This window comes from Spodoptera frugiperda, chromosome 28, assembly GCF_023101765.2.
Source record: "Spodoptera frugiperda isolate SF20-4 chromosome 28, AGI-APGP_CSIRO_Sfru_2.0, whole genome shotgun sequence".
Lineage (NCBI taxonomy): Eukaryota > Metazoa > Arthropoda > Insecta > Lepidoptera > Noctuidae > Spodoptera > Spodoptera frugiperda.
In genome coordinates, this window is record NC_064239.1 from 893,228 (window position 1) to 914,609 (window position 21,382).

A 21,382-nucleotide genomic window follows, 5' to 3' on the forward strand; every position below is an offset into this window, starting at 1 on the left:
AGGCACGTGTAATATTATTGGATTAGAACGTAATGGGCATATTTTAAGGCGAAATGTGACGTAAGGTTATTTAAAACGTCAGTCGAGTGATACCCTTAAATAAGATTTAAGGAATGTGGAAGTTATTGTTGTTTTTCATGAATTTTGTTTGAAATACTTATACTTCTTCCACAAAACTATTTACTTAAAAATCCACTAAATGTAAAAAAAAATCAATTAAATATATTGAGGAATCTCCAAAATGTTATTAACGTAAGCAATCAAGAAATTATTGTTGTTAATTATGATTATAAAATATAATGCTATATTGTTATCAAAATAATCTTCGACCCAACACATGTTGATAACCGATATGATAAATCGGTCAATAGGTATTTTAAAATTTGCATATAATATAGTATTATGATAACAACATTTTAGATTTAAACATTATACGGATTAATAAAAAAAATCCGCGATATATTAATTAAATGATAAATTCATTTCACTAAAATGTTGAATGAAATTAAATGATTAAATAAATTTTTAGCTAAATCATAAATTCATTTTACTAAAATATAGAATGATATTGTTATTATTTTAACTGATTGATAAATTCATTTCACTAAAATGTTGAATGAAATTCAATAAAACGATTAATTTGTTTAACAGAATGATAAATGCAGTGTAATAAAATGTCGTATAAATTAAACATTAATTAAATTGGAGTATAAATATATGTGGAGTATAAAAAGAAAAAAAAATGCAACAATAATGACCGTGTCATTGCTCTTTACTGACATACTTCGCATGTAAATAAACAGTTATGTACTCATGTGATGAGACAAAATACAGTTTTCCCGTTAACTTTTTTGACCTAAACTGTAATACAATGGCTATGCAACGTTTTTACTGGTTTCAGTTGAAAAATAACAATTGAATTGTGTTGCGTTCTGAATATACTTCTGACTGTACATATATCAATAGAAAACTGCAAATAATTATTAAGTCTTTAATACGTTGGAGAAATGTTTGAGCTTTAAGATTAATCACCACGCTTACTCAATGCCGGCTGGCGATTTCAAACTTATAACTAAAAATTTTAAGCCCAGGTTCCCTCACGATTTTTCCTTCACCATTTTTCAATGGTGTCTAAGTAATCTTAGATAGTACATATAACTAGGAAAAAGTATCATTGGTACTTGCTGTTGGTTGCTATTTCAGTATTATCTCAAAAAATCCTTCAAAATAAAATACTCTCTATCTAAAAACCTCTACTGGAACATTAATTGTTTTTATCGATGGATACAAAATGATGTGACTACTACAAAAGTTTAAATGGGTAAGCACTTTAGTTAAATGATCATCAAGCTAAAAAATCTATTAAGGTCAGAAGACATTGAGCCCAATGTTCAATTATTGTTGCCAGAATCGTTTTATCTTAACTCGATTCGATTGATCTAATAAGTGTCAATGAACCCAGGCTCTTGGATGAAAAGTTATTTCAGTTCATTGAACGAAATATCATACTTTATACAGATTATGGTAGCCTAGTACTTAAGTCAGTTATTTACATTACTATCAGAAATATAGAACACTAGCTTCTGCCAGCGGCTTCACCCGCATTTCTATGGGATAAAAAGTAGCCTATGTGTTATTCTAGACTATAATCTACCCCTGTTCCAAATTTCATCTCTATCCCTACAGCCGTTTTGACGTGAAGGAGTAACAAACAAACAAAATTTCGCATTTATAGTAACCGTAGGAAAGGCAGAAAAATCTTTAATCAAAATTTTGAAGAATTTTGGAATAAAGAAAATAAGATCACCAGATAGAAACACCGCCAGCCAGTGAAACAAAAAATAATCAAAAATATTTAGCTCCAAAAATTGCTAAAGGAATTATGAGAGTCAGAAGCTATCAATCATTCACTCAAGTCGGAGTAAAATGAAGAAAAATGGGTTCAAAATTGTCATCACTCATCTGGAAGTCGTAATCCTGATTTAGCCATGCTAAAAATAAAAATTATTATGTTCCAAATAACTGGAACGAATTCGGACAGAAATATTAAAACTCTTCTTCAATTTGTGGGCGTTAATAATGTCAATGGTAGTTATAAAAAAGATTCCTATGAAAGTTTTGGTATAAATTCATAATATTAAATGAAAAATAATTATTTACTTCCCACATAAGCAAGCCGATTAACATTTTTACAACATAACAGACGTCATTGTAGAAAATGAGATAAAAGATAAAATAAAACTAAATTTTAGTAATGTCAGTAGTCAATATAGAAATATTTTCCAACGGTAAGAAATTCTCTTTGTATAAACTTTAACGTAAAACAGAAATCATAAAAAAATAAAGACAGACACGTGTAAACTACAGTGTAACTCACATCAATAAAAACACTGGAATAGCTATTTATAAACCTCAGCCATAAGCAGTAATACAAAGAAAGTACAATAAAGAAAGTGATTGAAAGAAAACGACTTTAAAGTCCAAGATTTAGGTCATATTGTTCAAGGAACCGTTAAAAAGCTGTTACTCCAGTTAGAAAATAGATAAAACTGTGCTATCGTGAACTTAATGGTGCACATGTTTGCGCCATTTAAAATCTCCTCACATGTGTACTAAAACGGGGATAAAATTTCACATTTTTTTTGCATACGCGAACAAATTTTTGCAAAAGCCTTACACAGATCGAGAAATATAAAAAAATATATAAGTTATGCATAAAATTTCTACTTAACTAAATCAATAATACCGTGAATAACGATAAATATTCACTTATTAAAACTAAACCCCACCACAGCACACTTATTAAGACGAATGAAAGCGATAACTTAGTATTGAAGTATTGGACCTACCTGCACCCAAGTTGCGCTTAAGTTTAACATCACCGAAACTTTACAACAGAAACAACGTCCAGCACACGCAGGACACAGACACTAATTACTAGAAATGATTACATTCCGATAAATCAAATTAATTACCGATACCCGCGAATACCCGCTTGGTAACTATCGGAATCAAAGATAAAACAAATCACGTCAGACTGAGTCTAATCTTGCGAATTCACTGCTGAAAGACAACCTTGAATTTGGCGACATTTCATTTGGTAAATCTTAGGACGATGGTCTTTTAAAAGATGCTTTGGAAGATAAAACGAAATTACAGAAATACAAAACGCATCAGACTAAGCTACCGCATTAGGAGACAGACAGACAGACGTTTGCTAAGCAAGTAAAGATTTCACTCTAGCAAAGCAACTTAATCTTTTAATCCATGCCAAATGTAATTTAAAGGGATACTTTGCCAGTATTTAAAGCTCTGCTTATTCAGTAAGTAAACAATGCTTGATTGAGCAAGCATGGTGATTAATGCCTAAACGATCTCCGGTGCAAGATGAGGCATTTCATGTGTTGTAAAACAATGCTAGAATGATGAAGATACATAAAGTGGGTACTAGTAAAGTCTAGATGGAATTGAGGACAGGTAACACCTGGCGTGGCGACCGCTGCCAAGCATTAATTACTAATATTGCCAATACGAAACACAACCTTGTTGTTTTAACAACAAAGGTTAGAATCTATAATGTAATTACTTAACAAGTTAGTCACAGAATTTCCAATTACTTAAACAAAGTCTAAATACCTACTAAATTAGGTCTAGAAACATCTTTGCAAGGATATTTTATATAGGTAAAAACATTTATCGGTCATTTTAAACAGAATAGTGGACCAGTAATAGATAATAATGATTTAGGTACAGAAAGTAGATAAAGGCAAAAAAAATCGAAGGTAAGAAATGTTTGATTGAGGATAAAGTATTTATTGTAATAGGTGATAATGACGATTAAATGTACTGTGTAAGTGGTGAAAGGTATTATAAAGAAAATCAAAGAATTTCGTACAATATGCGTTTTAAAAATGATGCTATGTGTTTTTGTGTGACATATTCTATTCTAGGACATGGTATGCATTGCAAAGATGGTGTATGATCAGGTCTATATGTCCAATAAAACACATCACATCAACAGCCTATAAATGGGCCACAAATGCGAAAAGGCCTTTGGGCTGACCAAAAACATTTTCGTGAAGGTTTGAGTATTAATCATCACGCTTGATCAATGCAGGTTGGCGATTTCAAACTTATAATTAGAAATTATAAGCCCAGGTTTTCTCACGATGTTTTCTTTCACTGTTTCTTCCACCTTTTATATAAACAAAAATGTTTCTTTAGTGGTTACAAAATAAATTTGACCCAAACTAACTTATTCTATTTTCTTGGTATGGAAAAACAAACTTAATAAAGAAAGTTAATATTTTGGACATAGAAAAACATGATAATCAAATTGTCTCATTGACCGTGTCACTTCAAAAAGATCGATTTGATAAAGGTCAAGTTACAATATTGATAATACATAATTCTGTTGGTAGATCTAACTGATAAGATGTTATGAATTAATTTACTGATATTGTGAGTCGTATGTATAACTGGTTTAGCGTATTGGTAATCTTTCAAGGAAATTGGATTAAGTGTTAATTTATTTATTTCAAAAACTCAATAACAGTGATTGGCAGACCTAATGCCTTAAGGCATTCTCTTAATTTGTTTTTAATACGTTAACCACCGGTTTTCTTTCGACAGTTAATGCTTTAATTTTACTTGTTAAAAGGAGATCTTATCCTTATCCTAGGTACCTATAACGAACTAGTCTGCCCGAACATCGGTCCAAAATTGTAATACACCTAAGAATTTTTACAGCGGCTTCTATGTACTTACTTAAAAAATAGGAATTTGACCTGCCTCTGTCCTTAAAGCTGTATCTCTACAAACACAAGGACTGGACTCAATTTCCAATATTTTTATGATCTAAACTTTAGACCATAATCATAACTCTAGAGGAATTTATTGTTCAAGTCCTTGGGCAAAAACTTGTCTTATTCTTATTATTCAAGAACAGATTTGCATTGAAACACTGAACTGCAAAAAAGCCGTCGCCTCTTTTAAAGTAAATCCGATCATTCTGTTAACTTATTTTCCAGAATGCTTCGTAGTAGGAGCGAACATTTCAAGCGCTCTTATCCACTCGCTTACTGGAAGCTAACAATTTAATACTTGCATAACAATTCCATTCTCGAGGCGCATGCTCCTTCTTTTATTGAAACTAGAAAATGTTTATATTGGAAAAGGTATAAATGCTGTGAAAAGGCAAAGAGGATTCATTGTACTTATATTCATTCATTGAGGTTTCATTGAGACTTTTTATATATCTAATTACTGAAGAAAAAATTGCTTACAGATCACCTCATGGTAATTGATAATTGTAACTTAAATAGACCTATTTTTAAGACAGAAAATCATTCACTGACTTCTCCCACCTTGGGCGAGGCGATACTAAAAACCTGTTTCTACTTCTGCTTTTCGAGTCGGAGCCGGTATCCCATTAAGCAGTTCGTACCCTTGTATTGCTATTTTGTCCTCATCGAAGTAATTCCTTGTATAGTAATATTATATAGTTTATATAAACACAATCACAACCACGATTTCTTTTCTTGCGCAATCCTTGTCTGCAAAGTTCTACAAAGCATATTAGGTAAGTTCCAAACATAGGAATTGCAAATATAGCCTGAACTACTATATGCTATGTACTAAGAGAATTTCATTACGCAGGTAACACATGGAACAAGTTGGAAGCCAACCCCTAATGTGTGGGCGTTCCGACTTCATAAAGGCATATTGGAAAATATTTCCATAACGGTGTAAATGTTAAATTTTCTTCCTCCAAGAAAATCCATTTTGTACCGTTTTCCAAATTCTAAATATGCAGGAAATTTTGAGACAAAAGAAGAACTTGGTAAAAGGTTTAAGCAGATTATACAAGGATTAAAAAAATGCGAAAGAAAATGAAAGGAAATAATTTTCGTGATAAAGAATTTTAAGATATTTTATTAGAAAAAGGATGGTGTTTACTGTATATAATATCAAGTCCCATAGCTGTAGGTATCTTAATAAGACTTTACAATTGTACCCATTAAGTATGTTATTTACTCTGAGGCTACAATAGATGTGTTTATTGCATTGAAGATCTATTAATGGCTCCCAGATTTCCAAGACCTACATCTGACCTCTACAACAAGACCTTATTAACCTTCAAAACATCAATAGAAAAATCTAAGAAGCCAATTTAAAATCACCTCACCGTCGATCAGCTCACAAGTTGATCTTATTAACCTCATAAATCAGGATGAGAATGCGTCATTTTTTGAAACCCATCCATGGATCAACCTTTTGTGGTGCCTAAAGTGCCTATCAATTTATTTTATGCCATAATGGCCAGTCTTTGAAGGCTGTGTCAATATTTTACGTGTAATATGAACGTGTTCGGCGACACTGTGTACGAGTATTATCTTACTTCTTGGATGTTTTGGAAAAATATTTTGAGAATGTGTATTATCTTACTATGTGTGTGTATTAGAAAAATAATTCAAGAAATGACTAAGGTTTCTTCAGTCTGCTTATTTTTTTAGCTCTAGCACTAGTGCACTGGTGACTAAAAGAAGACTATTAAGTAATTAGGAATTTAAGGGTTGTTGGGGTATCGGGGTTTGAGAGCGGGGTAACTGTCTCCAGTAACCTCACTCACACAATTAAACAAAACGCAAACGTTATTTTACGTTGATTTTTTGTGAGGCCATGGTATCACTCCGGTCGAGCCGGCCTATTCGGACGGAAGCATAGCACTCCCTCACTTGAACTTTTCCTACATTCGCAAAAGATCCAAAATGTTTAGATTTTTCCTTAGTAGTTTCGGTTTTGTCTTGTCTGTAATTCATTCGGTGAAAATCATGTTTTATTTTTTTGTTCTACACACAAGGGCTATAGCTACTGTGACAAGGTATTTTGTCTTTGTATTCAATATGTAAAGATTTCTTCGAATTCTATTTTGATTTCGCCTGTCCTTTATACCAATACAAGTTCACAGAGATAAGGTCAAGTTATTTCTTGGTATGTTATTTAAAAATTGAGTAAAACATGTTCTATTATTGTCTTTAAGATAATTTCAAAAGAAAATATAGAACATAGAAGTTTTTAGTTATAAATAATATCGGGTCATCATGTACCTCGCGGTATTTAAAAACATATACCTCGTTGTTTTTCCTAATTTACATAAAATAAAAATGACACAAATGTCACATTCGATAAATGATAAAACGGCTATTTTTAAACTTCTAATTTTAAACACAAAAAGACCACACACATAGTAATGTCAAGTAATACTACGAGTATTTTTAGGAAACAAAAAACGATTACGATTCTATAATACCCTGACATTTTTCTCTTTTTTTATTTAATTTATACAATTTTGATTATGTAAATCTTTCATTCATTCATACTTTAAAAACTGCAACCCTCACACCAAACTGGTTTAAGAATAAACCAGTTGTCGTAAACATTTAGTTTTTCATCAAATTGTAGTTTTAAAATAAATATTTAAACGGAAATTACCGACTCTACCAAGGCCCTATCTATGGCTAGGTACATACCATATTTACTAATGTTTGATTGCTTCTTTAGTTTCCATTATATTCATGCATCTAGTCATATAAACACATCAATCTAATAACTCAAACGATATCTAGAAAATTAAAAACATATTAAGTTTTGTTCTTTAAATATTATCAACAAAATGAAGAGAATAAAAACCGTTAACTAATTATATATACTATCTCGTTTTAATCCTTGACCAAATAACGGAAGATAAAACAGCTCTTAACATTACACATATAATTATACATATACAAAACATACACACATATTTGTTTGACACACATAACCTAACGCAACATACAGAAAAGTATATGTTGTATGTTATCTCTACATTTTTAATTCAACCAGCTGTGAACATTTATACCAATGACGCTAATTTAAATTTTAAATCACTCTTCCTTGTAATAATGATGTCGCGAATAATCTATTACCTGTCGCTTGTATAACTAAATTATTTGTTCAGATGGACAAAATAGGAAATAATGAATTTGCTTAGAAGAAAATCTTAATACACATAATATATACGTAGAAATTAGCGTTGCGATTATGATAGTAATGTAAACTTGTTAACACATGAATCGCGTCACCACAATCCATTGTTTTCAAAATATTAATGACTTCACTTTATGAATGTAAACAAATTAAGATTAATTTAACCATATTTTTTACTCTTTAAGGAGTCTCTTGCATACATCAGAATTGTGAAACGGTCCAGGATTCATAAAAACTTGAATAACAAACTCAAACGAACCCAATAATCCAAAATGGAATTAAATGAAAAATTGAGTAAAAAGGAAATATAGGATTTACGAACTGGAATATTAATTAAATAATACATTAAAAAGAACAGAAGCACAGACCAACAAAAACCAAAGCAAACCAATAAAAAAATATTAAAAAATCTCATACCCAGTTACCAAGCATGCTACCAACTAGACCAAGTCAACAGTCTACTAGCTTATGACACAGATTTATGAGACAATGTAACTATCTATCTATCTACAAAACCCCTGTTATCTCTACATGTAGGTACCTATAGTCACAACAGCTTAGACTTTCAGACTACAAATGACTAACAATCAGGCATCTCTGATTTCATATCAACAGCTGTTCTATGACGTCACAAAAACGGGTTAGAATTGATTGTAATTACTCTGCGGAGGTCAGATAAGGCTATCTATGTGCGTAAAACATTGCCAGTTAGTTTTAGTACAACACTGTTTGGTAGGAACTTAGAAAATCGATATGGTACGTCTGGAAAAGAGATGGAACGTGCCAAAATTTGTGTTGACTTTCTAGCGGTAGTTTTAATGTTTTATAGGTTTAGAATCTTCGGCTCAGCATCTGGAGATATTCAATTTGTATGGAAATGACAATATTGTCAACTAAGAATTCTTTATGGTTTTACTAGCGACCTGCTCCAGGTTCGTATAGGTGCAATGGTAATATACTATGCATATATTATACATGTAAACGTTCCTCTTGAATCACTCCATCTATTAAAAAAATAGCAACAAAATCTGTTGCGTAGTTTTTAAAGATTTAAGCGTATAAAGGGACATAGGGACAGAAAAAGCGACTTTGTTTTAATATATGTATCATGGACCAAAACTACAACTTTGATACAATAAGATATTTTCAAATAGTGACAAACACATACAAACAAAGAAACACTATCTACTTACTTAGTATGTTAACACTTACTTATAAAACAAGTTAATCTAATTACAGGCTAACAAACTAGAAATTTAGAGATAAGTAAACGAATTATAGTAGTTTTACTTCTGGTACTAACGAACGATAAGATATTAAATGAAAACACAAACGGTGTTAGTGAACTTAACTCTGCGGATTACAAAGAGATCCTTATTTGTTGAGAAAAACCGTGTTTTTTTCACAAATCCAGATGAATGCAACAAACAAATGACGCAGAACAATGAAACATCTTTGCTGTATGTGAATCATTGAAAGAAAATTTTAATTTCTCTTGAATCATTAGAATAATAAACTTAATGCCGAAAAAATTTTCTCCATTCAAAGCTACACTTTGGAACGAGCACCTAGCTTCATTGACGGATTGACTGACAGACTATTATTTATTTCTTTATTTGTTGACATTTCAAATATTTATGGTTTAATTGGAATAAATGATTTGACTTTGACTTTACATTTGAAAATGATATTGCTATAGTTTTAGAAAAATTGTGAAATATATTGAGTTTCATAAAATTTCTTGACTTGATTTTTAGTTGACAGACTGTTCTAGAAAACTTTGTAACAAACCTTAGTCATTAATATTTTCGAACTCTTTGTAACTAACAACAAAAGTTATAATGAACGAAAAACTTTTAAAGAAGTACAAAACAAAACTGACATTATTGTTGGTCACGTAAACTGTGCTCAAGAACCGAAACTAATAAGTCATAGGTACATTAAAAACTAAATAATCTACAAAAATCAATCTTAATACGCACAGAATACGATACAATTAAGAATACGATAGAAGAAGTATAAAGAAAAAAAACATAATAAGGTTACGAAATGAAATAAGTTCGAATCTTTCCCGTCGAAATAAATACTAACATAAGTAAGAAACTTGGTATTTTAATAGAGGCAGAAAACACACATGATTGTACAATGGACTGTATTAATTGGTTGTTGGCACGAGCCCTTTATTTGAAAAGGTCCCAGCCTTGACAAGGCTCTTGTGTAAATGGATGGAATATACGTAATATACGTAAGTAAAGTGGGGTTCATACGAGTAGCATTTGATTAAAATGTAAAAATACATCCTCGTTGACATCCAGAAATAGAATATTGATTAGAAACAAAAGAAGTGCCCTAGATGAAACATCGGTTGATACCTTCATATTATTATGTTTATGTTAAAAACTAGCTGACACAGCAAACTTAGTACCTTCCGCCAAAAAATCTCACCTTTTCAACCGTCCCTAAACTAATAAAAAGAATTCAAGACCAAAATTTGCGAAATCGGTCTGGCCCTTTTCGAGTTTTAGCGAAACTAAGAGAAATTATTTTTTACAATAAGATAATGCTAAACCCCGATCCCACAAAGAAATAAACAACATTTAAGTTAGCAATTCGCGGATAAAAAGTCTAAATTAAGACTTTTTACAGCTCCATCCAAACTCCATTATGAAGTCATCCTTGACTCTCGCTGGCTTAAGATGAAATTGATGGCACAAGCTCTAAATGCAAATGAAGGAAACTCGAATCGTATCAGAACTGCTGACTGAACTAGAAAATCAGATTAAAATGCATTCCGTATTGGTAGAGTTAATCTAATACGAGAGAATAAAGATTAATTTTATTATGCACAAGAAGCAGAATATAATTCATTTATTTTCAAATGTGTTTCGCCTGACAAAATTTCTAACAACATTAATCTAAGTAGAGAGATAGTTACTGTTGAGCCACGCAATGATGGCTTAAATCCAAAGACTTAGAGAGATAATAATTTGAAAATAGGTTAAGCAAAGGCAGGCAGGTGGAGTAACGACCCTAACTAGACTACGTTGCGATGTTTCAACCACGTTGCTATGCCAACTAAAACCAGTTTATTGCCTGGATAATGAAAGGCTTTGATTTATTATTTCCATCAGGCCTTACGTAAGTAAACGTTTCATACTTCAGTGTCTTTTTCTTTCGGTTTTGCAGGTAAACCAAGATTGACGATACTATATTGCGAATAATTTAGTCTGTTATGAATACTACACCATGACAGGAGGATATTTCGATGTAAACTTTACCTCAAGTAAATCGGAACAAAAGGAAACAACACAATCAATAATGAACCTTTGTGTATAATAGAGAGAGAGTAGAAATTCACAAAATGACTAGAAACGTACAAGTCGCCATTTTAAATGAGACTCAAGCAAGCATGAAGAAGCCACACGTTTCCAAGACCAAACATAATAATACAGTATTATTTCATAATACGTTATTCTTGTCCTCGAATCTTCTTATTACATACACGAGTAAAATTAGCAAAGTCAATGTTTTCTTCACAATTTTCTTGAGTGCCAAAAAACAAAATGACTGATTAAAAAACGAATCTTAAACAATTTGAATTGGTTGACATGCTGGAGCATTTTCGCTATACAAATATATCTAATTCGGCACAAATATTGATTCTACAACAGAAGTCATTCAACCGTTTTGTCATACTGTCCCAAATTCAAACAATTACTTTCATTGCACACAATTAGCTCAGACCTACCGATAGTTTACGTAATAATTCTCATTGTTTCAGCTGTAATAAGGCACTCACGCTAAACCCACTGTAACAACATCGATCGATACTTCTGACGGTTACAGAACATGCCACATTTCCACGCAAATTTTCATATAAAAATTTTAACCTTCAGCTTTGTACAAGTTCGAATACCTTACATTTTATACCGAATTACGAATTCTTGCTTACCCATAGCACACACGCGATAGTAACTGCTTGATAAGCAAAGACTTGCTCAGAATTCTAACGATGACTACTTCATTAGCGGCTATAAAACATTGGATAATACAAACAACGTAGAAAATAGTATTTTTGTAGAAGACAAACGAATAAACATCGAAGTAGAATTCAATGAATTTGTTTTGGATTTGTAAACCACAATTTTATTTTGGGCACAGTAATGAGGTAAAGAGTCGGTATGACATAATTCCAGACTTACTAGTTTACCTTATTCATTTGCTTTAGTCTCGATACCTTTATAGGTATTTATTTGTGTGGGACCTTGAGCATAAGTTTGTGTAGCTCTGGTTCCATAAACGCTTGCTTCATGATTTCAAGTAGAAGGAACAATTGTGCTAGTTACGTCGACCAGACGCGTGACAATCAATTTGTGGGAAATTGACTGGTCTGCTTTGATTATTGGAACGTCTGCGTTCCGACTGATTTAAATGATTGGCTCCATTGTAGGTGCAAAGTTCAAATAACGTTTTCGGTGTCATTATGTTTACTTATACCGTGCTTGTCTTTATAAGCAGTTTCTACTGCCTGTGTGTTATTTGCCTCTGTCTTCATTGATTTATTATGATCTGCTTTATTTGTTTTCTATAAATCTGAATTCCTAACCCCCAAAAGGCCTGAAACGCACTTGTTATGTTTCTGGTGTTTCGGGTGTCCATGGGCTGCAGCGATTGCTCATCATCAGGTGATCCGTCTGCTCGTTTACCGGCTTATACTAAATACAAAAAAAAATATCATTTCTTTGCTCTCAGTTGTGATTACTTGTCTTATTTGATCTTTGTAAGTTCACAGAAATGTGGTAAATTCAGTTTTATTTTTCTTTATTACTCCCTGTCAATAAAACCCGCCTCATATGTTTTGGAGATCTTCTTGTACCTTTTTCTGATTTATTTACTCTAGTAAAAGTAATACCGGCTTTTGAAGCTCCAACCTTCATGTACAGATTTACCGTTTCTAATAACATTTGTACAAGATATACACAATCTATTATTATTTCTTTACGTTCGTATGAAATGATGACTTTGGGATTTTCTTTACACATATTGAGATAGTAACAGTGAAGTGTTTCGTAATACTGAAATGGTTCACATATTTATTTGGTTTTGTCAGCAAATATTACGTTAAAAATATTTTTTTAGAACAATGCTTAGGTTGCTTTACCAAAATTTGCTTAACCAGCACAAGAAAACGTATAGCTTAAAACCTAATTCGATACGCAACAAAATTTTATCCACACTGCAAATCTGCTAAAACGTCTTGCTAAAGGTCGGATAATTTCAAGCTTACCATACCTTCACCACAAAAAACCGGGCTCTCCAAACTCCACCAATAACATGTTCACTTTGAGCAGGGCTCGCACCGAATGCTCGGAAACTAGTCTAGTTTGCCATGATTGATTACTTTATCAACTTCCAGCTCGTACCCTACTTACGTTAGGGTTGGGGCTCATCATCAATGCCAGTAATGTTAGCAGCAACTTGTATAGAGTTAACGTAATAGCATTTAGTGGCTTCCTAACCCAGTTTGTGGGATTATAGGAACTGTTTCGGTAAGTTTGACCCTTATTATGTAAGCATAACACTGTTATAATCATATACAGCGTCAGGAATGAGATATTGTGTGATTATGGAACAGTGCCAAGTTCTTCAAGGTAATTTAGGTGCATCGTACTACAAATATTTGCACCTATAGTTTGTACTGTCTAGTGTATTACGATGTGGTATGTAGACAATTGTGAATGCGAAGTCATGAGCCATTTTGCACCCAATGTTGGACTTATGTCTCTTCAATAACACGTCATCGGGGTCGAACTTGAGCTCTTTGCATCTGTTCTCTTTGTAGATATCGTCACTCTGATTAGCTGAAGGGTACTCTACAGTCTACACCAAGTTCCACTCGTGAATGCATCATCATCATCATCAACAGCCTATAAGTGGCCACTGCTGACCAAAGGCCTCTTCTCACACGGAGAAGGTTTAAACATTAATCACCACGCTTGCTCAAATGTTACGAGATCTGTACCCATGTCATCGTCTCTGACAGACCAATTAAAAAGGGATCATAAAAGTGTCTCATCAAACGCGAGTGGCACAGTGCCCAAAACTTTACTACCATTGTTAGCTTAGCTTTCCCTAGCAAAGCCAAGATACCTAACCATCCAATTCTGTACAGCGATCATGTCACTGCATTCTAGACTTTAGACCAACGATTTAAGGTTTTTTTTACTGAAACGTGTTTCGTCAAGCCCGCTTCGCAACAGTCGCCATTCTATTTGGGCTGCGTCTGGTGTCACTTTCAAATCTGACGTTAGTTTCGTTGTCTGAATATTTTGTAGATAATGTGAGTTTTCTTCGTAAACATCTAGATTATATTAGATATTTTTCACCAAACCAAATGTTTACTTTTGGCTTTTATTCAATCTTGCTGACATTGTATAAGACATAAGAAATGATTACTTATAAGTAATCATTCAGTTCAACAATATTATGTATGCGATTATCAATTCAGTTTAAATGGTTCTTAACTATCACATAATAAAGGAAATGACGTAAAACAGACGATCGATGGCCAATGAAATGCAAACGAAATTTTATGTTCCATAGTTACGATTCTATGTATTACGTGCCAGTTTCCGATCTCCGATAAAATCTTATATCGATTTCCTAGTTCAACCAGCAATCGTAAACTATGCTGCATAATGTTAATGTACACGAAATCACTACAAAGTATCCTTTTCTATGAAATATATCTTTAATCGAAATACAACTGTATCATTTGGAAATAAAGTTGAAAATGTTCAAAGAATTGAGGAGCTGACTGCTCGGTTCTGAGAAATTTCTTTCAATGCATATCATTATTTGATATAACTTTTAGACGTGACTTCTTGTACAGTGACTTCTCAGAATATTTGGTGATTAAAATTATTAATCGACAGTTCCAGTAACTTATAAAAGTCAGCTGATTGAGTAAAGAATAATTTCGCTTTTCAACTTCGAAATACCTATACAGAGTAGATGAAGCGTTTCGCTTTTAAAATTCTGAATGATAACACTATAAAATATGAATTATTCCCCAATGTATAAGCAACTCTATTAGATAGTTTTTAATTTCCAAAGAAAATAATGGATTACTGAATTTTTACTACCCTTACTAATATTGTAAAGTATATTATTTGTTTGTTCGTCTTTCTTTTACATCACAAGAGAACAGTTTATGGTATTTTTTTGCGGTTGGAAATAGCTTTGAGGCTGGAGAGTTTCATTTAATTACGCGAACGAATCTACAGTAAAGAGTAAGTAAAGTAGACGAAGACGACATAAAAAAAAACCCTTAAACCACTTTAACATCACTTTAAGATATTTGATTTTATTTGATACAAAAAACAGTACATATACATAAATCTTATTACAGCTCACTACGCAACCTGATCAGAGACCAAATAGAAATCGTCCTTTATCAACTTGAACAAGTATCTTTTGAGGTCAAGGGCACAGAAGGGCACTTTAAACAGGACCTTTAGATCTTGTAGGGGAGACCGAGGGGTTTTGAAACAGAGGTGAGATGAAACAGTCCCGATTTCTCGAAACCTAAAACCGTTAGCGATTTGGCAACGTCGCTTTTCAACCACCTCCCGCCACCCGCTATCGAGTTAGTTCGCGCCGGTGGCGTCAGTGGTGCGGTTGTGTAGTTCTGAGTGACATGTGCCGAAAATCGCAAAATGTAAGTATTTCACGATTTTTTACGATGCACGTACTTTGATAGTGGTTTTGTATTTTGGGTTGAGTTATATACGTTTTCGAAACTCATTATCTATAGATTCATTAAATATAATTGATAAATTTGATTTCTGTGTATTTACTGCTTGTTCGCGATTTGAATCAAAATTGGGAGGTTATTTCTCACTGAGGTGATTTGAAACAGACTGTTTCAACTCTCCTCGTTTTCAATTTAATATTTGATTATAGCTACGAAATATAAAGTACAAAGATTTAAGGATTTTATTGTTGATTTAATGTGTTTTGTTTCAGCATGCCTACTGATTAGGCTCCTCCAAGAAAAGGAACTCAAACAAATAGACGCAAAGTGAAATCTGCTGTCTTAACTGACACTCCCGTAAAAGATGAACTAGCTGCAATCGAAGCAGCTAGAACGGTTAAGAAAAAGGTGAAGAAACCTAACTTTGAAGAAACTAAAGCAAGAAAAAGATCACAACCAGGCAGTACAACAAAAAAGGTAAAGGTTGTCAAGAAAAAGAGAGGAAACAAAGACAGTGATGAAGAAGAAGACGAATCCTTCTGCATTTGCTGTATGGAGCCATATTCAAATAGCAGATCCAAAGAAAAGTGGGTTCAATGTCTGGAATGCCAAAACTGGGCTCATGAAGCTTGTACTGGTGGAGAACTTTCTTACGTTTGCCACAACTGCTTGTCAGATTAATTAGTTTCATTTTTAAGATTATTGTTACTGAAGTATTGTTATACTTAAAAAACGACTGATTGTTAATAACTATAGATTATAAGTTAACTAAGAATGTTAAACATTTTGTTGATTTTACCGTTATTTTAATTAATGTTAAGAATAGGGCAATTTTTACTAACTTAGGAGTTAATTATTTGTATTAGACCTGTAGTTATTATAAATACATTGTTTAAAAAAGGTAAAAAAGGTCATTCTTACTTGAAAAGTTTTTATATTTTTGTATTTGTCATTTGTGAGATAATTGTAAGCTGAATAATTCAAGAAATATTGTTTAAGACTGATTGTAATACTTAAAAAAATGACTGATAGTTAATAATTATTATATGTCAAAGATTTAGTTACTTATCTAGGAATGTAAAACATTTTGTTGATTCGACTGAAAGAGTTTATTATTTTTATTTGTGTTAGACAGACCTACTTGACTGATATGTCATTAAAACATTACTAAAAAAGATCGTTGATTACATGAAAAGTTTAATTTTAATTAAAACCTTTAAATCAAATCGTCATTTCTATTTTGCAGCTCCTATTACTCCTCAAAATCATAATGTTTCAACTCTCCTCGACCTCTGTTTCATCTTACCTCGGTATGAGGGGAGTTGAAACAAGTTGACTTGTTACGGTTAAGTCGATTTTTCACCACAATTTTTATAGCTTACAGATTGTCTATGCTAGCCATTCGCAAGTGTATAGAATAACCTTTCGATTGGTACTAGTACCATAAGATTTCTAATAATAGTATGAGTTATATCGAACAAAACGTGAAAATTGTTTCAACTCCCCTCGGTCTCCCCTACACACTTCACTTGTAAAGGATTCCTGGGAAAATAACTTGAGGTTCAAATCCAAATTATGGTGCTGTTTTGTTATGGGTCTTATGTAAAAGGGGATGGGGCTAAAACCATATACATATAATATACTAGCTACTTCCACGTGGTTTCAGTCACTCTACTCGGATCTTATTAATCTTAGAGAGAGAGATTTTTTTTAATCGTACCAGTAGTTCCGGAGATTAGTGCTCAAATCTAATCTCCGTATTATTATTGAGTTATAAAAAAAGGTTTTGTAACTAACCCGAGATCACATGTTTGCGACTAGTTATACTACATTTGGACATATTTTTTTACCATGCAGGAATTCTCATGCGGGCAAAATGGCAATTTAAGACTGTGTCCCTCATTTATTTATACAACAATAAATTCGACCATTTTTAGAAAAGTGTGATCATAAATATTACAAGGAAGATAAAGCTCTACTCCTTTTAAAAAGAATAAAGACATATAATACTTTTTTTACCTTTAGAGATTATTTTCCCTTGCGTAAATATACTGATACAGCATTTATTTTTAAAAAGACAAACCTCGATCAGGGCTTTAAGAGGTGTATAAAAAAGGGATTCTCCGAAACACGAAGATATTTAACCGGTTTTTGAGATACGGAGCATATTATCCTGGCTTTAGTCTCTGATACAGGACTTAATGAAAACTGGAAATATTGATCTTTGTTTATGTATGTAGATGCTACATTTTTAAATACTCTTATTTCCTTAAAAGGTTATTTGAGGTTAGTTATCTGAGGGCAAAACACATGCTTTTTTATCCTTAACACATTGAACCCCTTCAGCAATTTTCTATTCATTCAGTTTACGAAAAGATATTCAATACAATTCACAAATGAATATTCTTTTTGAAGTAAAAGAAGAATGGCAAAATCGTGTCACTTGGCGTTCTAGCATTTCTGTCTACCCCAATGGAAGACAGGTGAGACTATTTTTATGTATGTAATAGTATGTATGTTATTACTGCTACACTCAGACACATTTAATGACTAAATAACTTACTAAACTATTCCTTAGTAACGATTTTTTACTGAAAACAATTGCTAAAGACTGGGGTAATTAACCATTAAATGATTGTGTATACGGTGCTAAGTCCAATGTACAATACTTCTGAAGGAAAGCTATACCACGGAGCTTATCGATTGAATTATTTTATTAATGTATTGATGCAAATACAATACGCAAAACCCAATCCAGTAGTCAAATTCGCTAAACCAATTAATAACACAAAAAAAAAGATTTATAGATAGGTACAATAAAATACTACTAACATATATTTTTTTATATGAGCCATAAATTAAACACCTATATGACAAACATCTCCGTAAAATTTTATTTATGGACTAAAAATTCGGAATGTCATAGATTAGTTTATAATTAAAAATTACCGGTTTCCAGTGACATTATTGTAATGATTGCACATTAGAAAAATAAATGCAGATTTTAAGAAACTAGGTTAGGAAACCAACCATTAGGTTACCTAATATTGTTAAAGTGCATAATTAAATAAATTTTATTTATTCTGGTTAACAGAACTAAGTTAATGAACTGCATAATGCTATTCATGCATAGATATTATTCTAATTTCATTTTTATATCCATTTTTATTTCAAATATTTAAGTATTAAAGAATGTGTGAATAGTAATAATTCATATACACATACTTTCATTTATAAATGACATTCAATGCATTTAATAGAATGTAATCGATTATTTTCTTCATAAAATATTATCACATAAATATGACATAAATTATTTTCAATTTTAATACATTAAAATTCCATTAAAATAACTAGTCTACTTTAATACTAATTTCGTTATTAAATTCACGTCCAACCGAGGTCTCTTAGAGAATAGTCCAAGAGCTCGCGCCCATGCACTCAACAACATTGTGTGCACTTAAATTTAAATTCACACTTAAGTGCTGCAAAGTAAGGCTCGAATTTAGCGCGAGTGTACTAATTACAAAATTTGCAAGTGCCTCGTTAGCTTTTCTGTATTAATTCTTACTTTGATATGTGTTACAAAGAAAGAGTAAAAATTTTACGTAATGAATTTCGACTTTCAATACTGTTTTTGTAAACGTGTATTATTTTTTACACTAATTCTGTATAAGAAATCGTGGAAATTCGAAGTCAAAGTCAAAGCATTTATTTCAATTAATCCTAAATTAGGCACTTTTGAAATGTCACATTGGTCCGTCAGTCTGTCTGTCAGTGCAACTAGGTGCTCGTTCCAAAGTGTAGCATAAACAACATAGAAACAAGAAATATTCATAATATGTTTATAGGTCAGGTGTATAAGTGATATGTTATTAATTAGTGTCTAAAAAATATTTTTTGTAGTTCATAAAGCTATTGTTATAAAAACAAATCACCTAGCCATCACGTCGCGTCCATAGTTTTACTAAACCGCATGCCATTAGCTTTCTACTGCAGCCTTATATTATATTTTACTATGTTTTGTGCATAGAACACTAATTTGGATCTTAGTTTTACTTTCACTAACATTAAAAATATCGATTTTAGTAAAAGTAGTAGAGGATCTATCTCTTTATACGATAATTTTATCGTAGATAGGTACATCAATGTCATTATGTCAAAATATTTATAACCTTCATTTGCAAGTGCTAATTACTCTATACATATTTATTCAAACCGAATAAACAATTAGCATCAGTACAGTTTTCTTATCAAAATCTTTGTTCATAACATTGTTTTTCTAAAAAACAAATAATTCGTTTCTTGTCTGCAGAGATATTATAAATTTATGCGATTTCAATTTCATTCGTTCCAATAAAAGTAAACTGAAAGGAAAAATCGGGGCTTCTAACAGTCTGACTTAGCTCATTACAGTGAATTTAATTACCCCTAAGCACGCAATTTCTTCACTACACTAAAAAAGGACAAAAGGTAATACTTTTCACCCTACATAAAATTTTCTCTCGCGCAATTTGCGTTAATTCAATGAAGACTATTAAACACAGAACTGAATATAATAAACACTCCTATATAATTTTCTCACTGACTAAATAGCGTTGACGAATTTCACATTAGAATAGATGCATTTACAACTTCACACGACACAAATAAAATTATAAATATTCATACGAAACGTACAAAAACCGACATTTTCCAAATGCACGTTCTTATAATGTACGGAGAAAATAAATAAACATTTTATTACCTGATTCTCAATATGGCTATCCAAATCCAGGGATCATAAACAAACAATCTTCTGTCACAATATGCACACGCCTGTCACACACATTGAAAATAAAATAAAATAAAACTAAAATGTCTACGCACTACAAAGGCTTTGGTTACTATTTTATTGTTTTATTGTGTGCGGCAGCTCGCGGCAACGCGCCCACTCGGTACCAGCGCTCATGTGCTACTGATTCATCACGCCAACGAACTCAACACGGCGCTCGGACTGTACCTAGCGGCTGTACTTGTGTGTCCCTGGCACCGAACAAAGACGATGCTGGCCGAAGCTCTACAGCTGTTTAATGTTTGTGAACTCGACACATTGCCAATCGATTGTGAATTCTAACGTCTTGTGACGTAAGGTAACCCATACAATTTTTTTTTCAGTTCCATATCAAAACTGTAAAGTGTAATGTTTTAATGAATTTTATCTCTGGATTTAATAAATAACGCGATTTTTTTTTATTTCGTCAATGTTATCGTTTCCACCATCAGTAAACGTGATCACATCACACACCTCCGTGGCTTAATCTGAGTAGAAAAATCGAATCGATTCGCTACACGCTGATTACATTTCAATTTAGCGTTTTCAGTATGAATCGGTTACATCAGAATGAGTGCGAATCGAGTACACCACGCACCGCGTTCGTATCGGCCGGTACATTTTGAGTGCAGACGTACCGGCGGCGAGTGAGACGGGGAATGTTAGTTTTTCTCCTTCTAACATCGATTTCGGTCACTATAGCTGTCTTTTTCTGGCGCAATGTGCCCCTCTTTCTGGTAGAGCGGCCGCGCACTGCGGATGTAGCGGGCTAGCGGGCTCGGGAA

At 32.5% G+C, this 21,382-nt stretch overlaps 1 protein-coding gene across 2 annotated transcripts in view; it reads right to left on the reverse strand.

The window, feature by feature from the left end:
* LOC118265167 (ATP-binding cassette subfamily G member 4) overlaps positions 1–20,791 on the reverse strand; it is a 46,058-nt gene extending 25,267 nt beyond the window's left edge. Inside the window, exon 1 of one of the 2 annotated variants that reach the window (XM_050705714.1) lies at positions 20,532–20,791. Coding sequence is in view for 1 of the 2 variants with exons in the window: in XM_050705713.1 (XP_050561670.1) it covers positions 2,850–2,879 (30 nt within the window). In the remaining variant the exon portion in view is untranslated. Of the gene's footprint in view, positions 1–2,849; positions 3,004–20,531 lie in introns of those variants that run through there. The other variant, XM_050705713.1, reaches the window with a different exon arrangement.
* Positions 20,792–21,382: the final 591 nt, after the last annotated feature.